The 10,688-nt window shown below is 42.4% G+C and overlaps 1 protein-coding gene across 2 annotated transcripts; it reads left to right on the top strand.

Moving 5' to 3' along the window:
• The first annotated feature begins 260 nt into the window (after positions 1 to 260).
• stc1 (stanniocalcin 1) lies at positions 261 to 9,643 on the top strand. Of its 2 annotated transcripts, none has more exons than XM_061816806.1 (4): positions 261 to 849; positions 2,642 to 2,781; positions 4,495 to 4,706; positions 7,657 to 9,643. In XM_061816806.1, the coding sequence occupies exons 1-4, from the start codon at positions 669 to 671 to the stop codon at positions 7,955 to 7,957; spliced, it is 834 nt and encodes a 277-aa protein (XP_061672790.1). In that variant the 5' UTR covers positions 261 to 668; the 3' UTR covers positions 7,958 to 9,643. The 2 variants fall into 2 exon arrangements, with proteins under 2 accessions (XP_061672790.1, XP_061672789.1); XM_061816805.1 differs by having other exon boundaries at positions 2,639 to 2,781.
• Positions 9,644 to 10,688: the final 1,045 nt, after the last annotated feature.

Raw genomic sequence — 10,688 nt, 5'->3', positions numbered from 1 at the left:
TGTTGGCATCAGAATTAAAAAAAAAAGAAAAGAAATAAAGAGCTACACATGGAACAAGTAGCACTTAATAGAAAGATGGACGGATGAACAACTTGAAATTTTACTTTCATGAGGGGTATGACAAAAAAAACGGAAAACCACCCAAGTAAACGCAAGAAAAAATTACTTTCCCTCACAAATAAAAAGTCTATCAGACAGAAGTTAACATCTTGTCTCCTTCCATGTTACCTTCCTGCATAATTGACAAGTTTCCCGATACTTTTGTCCGTGTATTGCTGGTATGTAGATGACTGCGCTTGTAATAAAAACATGAATGCATCATTTCCCCCGCCGGCCGCCGGGATGAATAACACCGAGTGCTTTTTTTTTCTTTTTTTTTTTTTTGTCAATTAGTAGTGGAGCGAGAATGAGCCGGTCCTTGAACGCAGCCTCGTGATTGGCGGAGGCGTGCGGCTCGTGGCATTCAGCGCTCCTATATAAACCCGAGCAGAGTGAAGCTCTGACTGAGCATCGCTGCCGTCTGCCTATCATGCCAGTCCAAAGCAGTGAGGAGTAGTGCAGCCTTGTAAAAGAGCAGCCTCACTCCGCGTTGATTTCTTTCCTTTCGTTCTGCTTTTCTCCCCCCCCCCTCACCCCCCTCCCCGCTTTAAAAAAAAAATTGTGATTGAATGAATTCTCCTCGGAGCCTCGGCCGTCTGTTTGCGATCACTTGTGACATCTGCGCCGGGAAGACGATGCCTCTGAGGACGGGACTTTTTCTCCTGATGCTGCTCAACGCATCTGCATACGAGCTGGATCACAACGAGTCCTATCCGTCCAGGAGAGCACGCTTCTCGGCCAACAGCCCTTGTAAGTAGCACACGCATACACATGCATGTGCATCGAGCTTTCTACCGTGCGTGCGTGCGTGCGTGCGCCAGCCGTGCCTCGCTCGCTCACATGCACATTTCTTCTCTCATTATGATCATTTCGGCCCGTGCAGCCGTTTTTGCAGTGCAAGAAATTGTGTACTTTTTATGTTTGATTTCACATGTATTTATTTATTAATTTTGCCCGTGTCCTGCCGGCAACAGATGAGCTTGTACCTGCTCGTGCTGCATAGCTCCCCCATCCATGATGGAGTGTATTAAACAATATAAGGCTTCCCATGAATTGAATGTGACAGGAAAGCAAAAGTAGGCTGCGTAAGCATGAGATGCCATTGTGCAATAATTAATGTAATGAGCGTGGACAACCTACAGCCCGTGGACCAAAGCTGGACCGTGAGAGCTTCCGATCAGGCCCGTACACCCACAGGTGTCCATGATGTACAATAAAACACCTTTGTCTGATTGTCGGTGGTTGCGTGGTTGAGTTAACTTAGTTTTTGTGTGCATGTAGTGACAATGAATAAAGAGTCTTCTTCTTTTGCTACTTTAGGAGGGATTTAATATCAGAGGCCAAAAAAAAGGTTCTACGGCTCTGCTATAAAGTCATCGATCCATTATGAGTTGGAGCCTATCTCAGCTGACTTTGGGCAAGAGGCGTGGCATGCCCTGGACTGGTTGCCGGTCAATTGTAGGGCACAAAGATATACAATGAGACTTACATTCACTGTTTTTGGAATGGGGGGACTGGGAGGAAGTATCAACAAACAAACACTAAGAAAAAAAAAAAAAGCAAACTCCACATTTGAACCCAGAACCTCAGAACTGTGAGGCAGATATGCTAACCACTACTCCTCCAATTTCAAATCATTCAAATGTGCCAAAAACTCACGGCACTGACCCTATTCCATCAGATATATTGTGTGTGATGAGGGCAACTAGTCCAGGGTGCACCATGCTTCTCTCAACAATTTAGGGTAACTAGTTTAACTTAACTTGGATTTTTAATTGTCAATTGGTACGAACATGCACGTGACTGATTGTTTGTCTAGATGGGCTGTGCAATCGGCAGGCGATCAGTCCAAGATGTACTGTACCTTCGCATGTTCCCCAAAGTCAGTCGGGATGGACTCAATCTCACCCAAGACCGCAATGAGGTCAAGCGCCAGAGGAGATGGGAATGATGTTCACCCATTCTGAACATCTGGTTGCACGGCCTGAGCGTGGCTGGGCTTTCACGGATGTATACTTACATTATGCCGTGATCCATATTTGCCCGTATTGTGGCGTGTGGCGACTCTCTAGTCAGGAATATTGAAGTGGTCTGAGTCCTAAAATGTAGCTCGACAATTACCAGTTGGTGCAAAAATAATTGAAGACAGAAGCTGGTGGCAGGGCAGTATGTGTATGCGCGCACACGGGTTTATGTGTGTCGCCAGGCACGCCAACAATTCTCAGGAAACTCTTTGGTATTTCTGGTGCCGTTGGTCCAAAAGCTCTGCTGAGAAATTTTGGTCCCCGCCAAGGGAAAAGCCGAGCGGCGCCAAAAAGTGTCGGAGCCTCTGGGAGCTGTAAGGTGTCCAATCTCCACTTTTGCCCCTCGCGGCTGCACGTCCTTTTTGAAGCGCCACAGTATGATGGAATGAATATTCTCCTTTGTCGGCCGCATTTTTTTCTCGCTGCCCAGAGCCTGGCAACTGTAGCGACTGTTGGCTAGCGCTGCTGATGGATCTGGATCATCATCATCATCATCATCCTCTCTGTGCCCACAGCAGATGTGGCACGCTGTCTCAACAGTGCCCTCCAAGTTGGCTGCGGGGCCTTCGCCTGCCTGGAAAACTCAACGTGTGACACAGATGGCATGCATGACATCTGCAAGTCCTTCCTGTACAGTGCTGCTAAATTTGACACTCAGGTACACGTTTACGTTTCCTCCACGATGCTTCTATCCGCGATGAAAATATACAGTGCAACGGGACCACGACAAAGTCACGAGATGAGTTCATTCTACGACCGCACTCGTAATATATAGTAATTCAACATTACCCGCTGATATGAATGAAAATCATCTGTTGCAGCCCCTCCCTGGACAAAAATACATAGTAAAATCCATCCATCCATTTTCTTAGCCACTTATCCTCACAAGGGTCGCGGGAGTGCTAGAGCCTATACCAGCTGTCAACAGGCAGGGTACACCCTGAACTGGTTGCCAGCCAATCACAGGGCACATGGAGACAAACAGCCGCACTCAAATTCGCACCTAGGGGCAATTTTAGATTGTCCAATTAATGTTGCATGTGTTTGGGATGTGGGAGGAAAGCAGAGTGCCCGGAGAAAACCCATGCAGGGATGGGGAGAACATGCAGACTCCACACAGGCAGGTCCGGGATTGAACCCGGAACCTCAGAACTGTGAGACACTTTCCAGCTGATACACCGTTCCGCCTATAGTAACATCAAAATATAAATAAATAAATTGGATTTATGGAAAAAAAATGAGAAAAAGGTTTCACACACACAGACATGCACAATGTTGAACTATTTATCCAAAGTACCACCTCAAAAATACTAAAAACCTACTGTCCCTTAAAAACTATGCAAAGTATGCCTTGAGATATGAGTGACCTGACTTTTTAAGGACTCAAATCATCGTTTGGCAGATTTCTTAAATTATTTTTTGGTGTGCTTTGACTTGCAAGGAAAAAATTGAGATACAATCGGTGTATGATGGCAGTTATCTCAACGCAAGTATCTTCACATCTACAATTTGGTAGATACTGGAAAAGAGGCTTGAAGTATATTTTTTTTCCCCCCAATCAATGTTGAAATTTTCTGTCAAAGTAAAACTAAAATAAAGACAATTACGTGTTCAAAACAAACACGTAGCTTGGCCATAAGAAAATCTGATTCACGTATTGCTGACAAACAATGGAAAATGCCATAGATGTGCTATTGAATAGCATTATTCTCATGGTGTTATTGATATTCGAACATAAATGGTGGAGCAACACGTAGACAGAATATAACAATATTCACAGGTACCCATTCAAATAACCTTATAAAATCAAACTGCTCTAAAACAATTAAATGGGGGAAAAAAAAGTTAAATACAACCGTTATTACCCACTCTACTTTACAGGACCATAAAAACTAACTTTGAGAACCACTGCTGTTGTACATGTGTATGTCAATGTCTCTTTAGGTGCCCCAGTCTGGCGAGTGACGTGTAGCTCTGACAAAGGTTACGTGTTTCTTTGGCGGCCGTTACATTCGAAAAATACGCTCGCTTGCCCGTACTACTTTGGAACAGTGTCTGAGTTGACAGTTTTTTTCAGAAGAAACAATACCAGTCGCAACGGCAACACTTTCCACGGCTTCCTGAAAACGCAGTCACTCGCACTTTTCACTTTCTTGGGCAGAGCGAACGACGTTTACTCTGCGTGAGAGAAATTATGTGGAAGCCAAGACTTTGCGAAAAGACGCATAGACACGTTCCACCCTAATTGCTCCAATATTTGTTCAAACACTGCAATTCTGGCTTGCAACACATAACCAAAATTGGACCGAGTGAAAGCCGGGACAATATTAGATCAAGGTACCACTGTACGTATGTCCTTGTTCTTCTCCAGGGTAAAGCATTTGTGAAAGAGAGCCTTAAGTGCATTGCCAACGGGATCACCTCCAAGGTGTTCCCCACCATCCGTCGCTGCTCCACATTCCAAAGAATGATATCCGAAGTACAAGAGGAGTGCTACAGCAAGCTGGATATCTGCACGGTCGCCCGGACCAATCCCGACGCCATCGGCGAGGTGGCCCAGCTGCCGAGTCACTTCCCCAACAGGTGAGGCCTCCGTCAATGAAGGAATGCAGAGTTCAAATCATTACATGAAACAATAGATATAGATAGTATCATAATTATAATTAAGTGCCAGAGACTCTAAACACTGTACAAAAACTTCACATTCCTATTCTCTTTAAAAGTATGTACTGTATACTGCATAATACGCACGCTGCATATCCATCCGCTGTATGTACAGTACTTAAATGCATTATTCTACCACATAATGAAAGGTTTATGCTACAGCTCCCTTGGATGAACATCCAAGTATCAAAATTAGACTTTATTTCTATATTGGTAAATACAAGTGTGTTTGCATTTTTGAATCCTAAAAAAAAAATGTTATCCACGATTCTCCAACTGGACTGTTTTACAAAGAAGCTGAATCTGTAAGAACATATAATTACTTTCTGATTAAGATAAGGTATGAAATTCGAGTTATTTGCTGTATTTATCTATCCATGCCAGCGACATATACTGACACGTAGAACAGGAAAAAATGTTTTTAGTGGTTGAATTCATTTCTGATTAAAGAATTATGATGGAAACATGGGCTCCTACTCATAATGGTAAAACGTCAGTACTGTGCATACCTACATATCCAATTATATATGGAAATAAGTAACCATGCATGATAAGGTAAAGTACCTGCATTTCCAGTATGTATGCATGGGGATATCGGTTTGAGGACTGTTCTGAAAACTGTAAACATGCAGTTCCACAAGCCTACGCTAATATAGTAGTAAAGTCACAACGACAGTAAATATTTGTATAAGGAACACCTCCTGGTTATAAATATAAAAGCTAAAAAAAAAAATGCTGTTGTATACCAAATATTCCCTTGCAGATGAAAGAAGCTACTTAGGTGTTTATTTATGCAATCTTTACAGTACTCAACTTTTAACAATCCGGCATCATAAGCATCTTGAATGCGGACTCTTTCCATTCCAGACTCTAAATTGCCCCGAGGTGTGATGGTGAGTGTGACTGTTGTCTGTCTCTGTGTGCCCTGCGATTGGCTGGCAACCAGTTCAGGATGTACCCCGCATCCTCCTACTGACAGCCGGGATAGCCTCCAGCACTCCAGTGACCCTTGTGAGGATAAGTGGCTCAGAAAATGGATAGTAGATAGTATCTGTTGTAACTGGATCGCGAAGCAAGTGGAAGCTGAAAAGTTTAGTCAATGTTGCTTTGACAAATTAATTTGATTAATGATTACTCGTCTTTAAAAAGTAGCTTAGTATCTTTATTAATTGCGTTATTTAAAAACTGAAAAAAATTAGATTAGGTAACTTTTACTAGTTAAATTCAGCAGCTGCAAAGGGCACATTAAATAGTCATAAAGTAAGATTACAAGTTATTTAATGTTATTACACAGACAGGATACATATGGTAAAAGTTATAAATAAAGAACAATCCGCACTCACGTTCACACCTACAGGCAACTTGGTGTCTTCAGTTACCCTACAGTGCATGTTTTGGGGATGTTGGAGGAAACCAGAGTACCTGGGGGAAAAAAAACCTACGCAGGCACAGAGAGAACATGCAAACGCCGCTCAGGCGAGCCCAGAGTTGAACCCGGGTTATCAGAAGTGTGAGGCAGATGTGCTAACCAGTTGTAGGAATCACGCCGGCATGATCCCTACATATGGACATACATGGTAGCACACGCCAAGCTGAAGTAGAACCGAACTTCGTATAGCATGCTAACGTAGCACAAAACAGGTAGGTAGGTAGGACACTTACTAAACTTCACCAACTTGCCAATCATACACAGACAAAATGGCCCCTGAACTTCTCATGAACATGCACTCCAGTTAAAAAAAAACAAACTATCTTAAGTAGTTGGAGTACTGCTAGCTCTGTAACTTGAATAACTTTAAATCCATCTGGCATTATTGTTTCCTTCAAGCATTGCCCATCTGAACACAAACCGAGCAGATCAATACAGATAATGTAACATGATTCCTGGGCATATATTTTTTTATCCTCTGCAACAAATGACTAATGTAAGGTTCTGAGTCGTCCAAACAGTGATGTATACAGGTATGTGTTTTATACTGCCCACAGGTGGCTAAAATACACATTATATACAAGTTATTAAATTATTAAAATAATGTACAGTGCAAGCAAAAGATTTTAGAAATTATTTAAAAATGTTTTAAAAAGCTCAATCGCAAGCATGAGGGGGAAAAAGTATTGCTTTTTAATCTGGATTTTAAAAAAACCTTCACAGTAGGGGGCTGACTTCACTTCTGTTTGCAATTTATTCCATTTGTGCGCAGCAAACAGATGGTTTCAACTTTGGGCTCCACGATGTGACCCAAGTCCGCAGATCTCGCGACTGGTTTGATATTCAATGAGCATTTCTTTAATATATTCAGGACTTAAATCGTTAAGTTATTTATAGACCAGTAACAGCATTTTGAAGTCTGTACAATATTATATATTGATATTTTCTCATTTAAGAAAACAGTGCTTTGTGTTGAGCGTGCGGTCAAGGGACAAATTAAAGTCTTATCTTGAGGCATCACTGTAGTAACATGTTAGATTGCTGAAAAAAAAAAAAAAAGTGGTCGTTACGGGCATCGTTGCTTCTTAGACACCAATAGGACGTACAGTATGTGGCCTACTTAGCACTCTTGTTTGGAGAGTCATCGCCACAAAATCTGCATAAAGTGCTGTTGTTGGTTCAGCAAATATAAATGTTGTACACCGGCTGCCCCTTTGACCTGGATTTATGTAGCATAACAGATGGCTCACGTTGTATTCACTTGCATGTTTTGGCTACCATCTGCTCAACGCAGCCGGGAAATAGGGAAACAGAATTCGACGGCGTGTCTTGTTATTTGGAGTGACTACGGAGGAGAATCGGGATAGGACGGGTCGACGCTGAGACGAGACTCCAGCGCCCCCTCTGCCTCGAGCAGTGACTGTGTTTTTGTGGGCCCAGGTTCTACGGGAGGCTGCTGCAGAGCCTGATGGACTGTGACGAGGACACGGTGGAGCGCGTCAGGGCCAGCATGGTGTCTCGGATGGGCCCGGAGATGACCATGCTCATACAGCTCCTGCAAAACAAGCCGTGTGCGTCCACAGCTGTCGCGGCCGCCGCAGCCACCCCGACCGGAGCAGAGGCCCGCGGGAGCTGGCGCTGGTCTGTGGGCCCCCATATGTACAAGATCCAGCCTAATCTCCGAAACAGAGACGCTGCCAGTCATTTTGGCAAGAGACGCTCAGCCAGTGACAGTTCCTAACTTCTTCTTCTTTGCACTCCAAGTCCAAAACGCTCCTCTATTCCCTCGGGGTGAACACATCCATTCATCCACTTGACTGGAAGTTACAGAAATATGCGCCTCCAGGGAATGCCGGACCGCCCCTAGAGTTGATCTGATTGTTGCTATATTGTATATCCTACGTTTAAAGCTTGAGACACCACCACCCCCTCCCTCCATCCATCACTCACGACCACTCCCGCAGCCTTGTTCACGCATCATCTCCTCCAGATGAGATGAATCCTTAAAAGGTCTTTATGCCAAGCACAAAAAAAGAAAAAAACAGCCATAGTGGTTCTTAGCTCTTGAGCTGGGGTTCTCAACATTTTTGGGTCCAGGGGAGGAGGTACTGCACCTCATCAATATGTTAATGCCAATTAACCATAGCTCCTATATTGGAATTAAAAGGTTGCTTATTTTACAAGGAAAGACATACTGTTACAATAAATTCATACTTTTAAGAGAAGGAAATTCATAATGTTCAGGGAATCAAGTCGTATTCTTTTCAAGACCAAAAGAGTTGTAGTCTTCACAAGAACAACGTATAAGTGTCATATAAGTCATTGTGTTATGAGAGGATAGTCACAATTTCCAAGTTGGTCATATGTGGATTTCAAAATTATTTTAATCTTGGAATATGTGACTTATTCTTAAAAGAAACAGACTACAGTATGCCCTTCAAAACTATTCCTTTCGTCCTCTGCAAAAAATGACTTTTTTTTCCATGCAGTGATGTCACATTTGTGATGATACATCACGATTGTATCAGTTTTTAATTGTATAATTGTCCCCAAATTAAGGCAGGGAAGAGTAATTATATTCATTATGTTTGTTTTATAGTTCCCCCCATGTACGTTTTTAGCATACCTCATTGGTATGCACTTAAAAGGAAAAAAGATTCCACATAATTTATTGAAAATTATTATACTGACATCTAAACTGCAGTTCGTGCACCCCAGTTTTGGAACTGCCTCTCTTGAGCAAAATCGGGGGCCGCGCCAGGGATATCACCTTAGCACCACCACTTCAATGCCGCATATTGAAAATATTATTTTCGAGGGCCCTTAGAATCTTTTTTCTCCCCCTTACGGTGCCCCTAAACACAAGTAAAAGTCATCCATGACAAAATATTCTTGGTTCACCCACAGGGAGGAGGGTGGGAGTGGGGGGGTATCAATAGATGTATCCAATATTCAAGTGGTGAGACCAGTCAAATTGTGAGCATGAGATGTGAAGGTCACCTTCACGTGTATTTTTTCATGATGCTAACTCTTACATGTACTGTATCCTATAGGTAATCTGAGAGAGCCATAGCTAGTCTTCTACGAAGATAGCGTGGTCACTAAAACCTTTGCGAGGTTACCTTAAACTGACCAAAAAAAAAAAGAAAAAAAAAAAAAAAACAACAAAACTTCAGAACTGCCCTGAATGCTATTCATGAAATACCAAAATAGTGTATAGATATAGCACATATTATGGTGTTTGTTTTCTGATGACAAATGTAGCCATTAGTAGTGACGTGTTGTTTGCAATCATCATAAAGCACATTAGACCAAATCTGTCCATCATGTCATTACCACGCATATGACTGTTGAGCTCTCCGGCGTCAAAGGCACTACGTTTATGTTGCTAAAGGGCGAGCTGCTTGCGTCCACGCTAAATTACGTACGCTCGCTTCCTCCGGGGGGGGGGGGAGTGTCAAGATTTAGAGTGACTATTTAAAAATATATACAGAAAAAAAAACAAACCCAAGCCTTCTTGGAATTATATTTATTTTCCTACTAGATTATTTAATGTCTTATTTTACTGCACATACTTTAGGTTTAATTCACTTAAAACAAGCAGTTCAGTTATGGCTCTGATTTGAACGTCTATGTGCCAATATATATATATATATATATATAATATATATATATATATATATATATATATATATATATATATATATATATATATATATATCAATGTATGTGTGTATGGGACCCGTGTCATAACTCTGTGCTGGTCATAGGGGAACAAAGTTGGTCATTCAAGTCAGTTGATGTACTCGCATGGGACCACAACTTCACGTTGCATTGCGGTGCACTTTGGATGCATGGGGAGGGGGGGGGGGGCAAAGCAAACATCAGCATGGGTGTTCTAGGTGATGACGTCCCCCACATCCATTTTTCCATTCAAAGATTGGAGATTGAAATTGGCAGCTGGGCTGTTTGTACTGGACTTGTTGACTAGTTTCCGTTTGAGCAGTTTGTTGAAGACAATCGCTCCAAATCAGAAGCCCCATGCTGGTGTTTGTTTGGCCTGTTACCTTTTAGACCGGAGGAGGCGATCTTGGAGCCTTTTCCGCACCAGTTTGTGCACATTGCCTCAAAGAAAGTATTTGTAAGGATACGTTTCTTCATTTGGGGGGTTGGGTTCAGCTCATTTTTTTACATGTACAATTGTATGAAATTGCCTATGAAGTGCCATTGAGCCAAGTGAAGAACTTACAATTCTGCTTTACAAGGCCCAAAATGCAAAAATGCTCAGTTTTGATTGACACTGTCATGAATTTAACTATACAATTGAGGGACGTGTTATTGGTTCTTTCATTGATCGTCAAGAATTCTGTTGGTTGTCAATTAAGTGACTCTGGAAGCATCTAGTCACCTTCCACAGCAGTTCTCCGCTGTACAGTTCTGTGCTTATCCCAGCTGAGGCGGGGTATCCTGTC

This window comes from Syngnathoides biaculeatus, chromosome 4, assembly GCF_019802595.1.
Source record: "Syngnathoides biaculeatus isolate LvHL_M chromosome 4, ASM1980259v1, whole genome shotgun sequence".
NCBI classification, from domain to species: Eukaryota; Metazoa; Chordata; class Actinopteri; order Syngnathiformes; family Syngnathidae; genus Syngnathoides; species Syngnathoides biaculeatus.
Note: the sequence above shows the minus strand (reverse complement) of the source record. Positions and strands in the feature narration are given on the sequence as shown.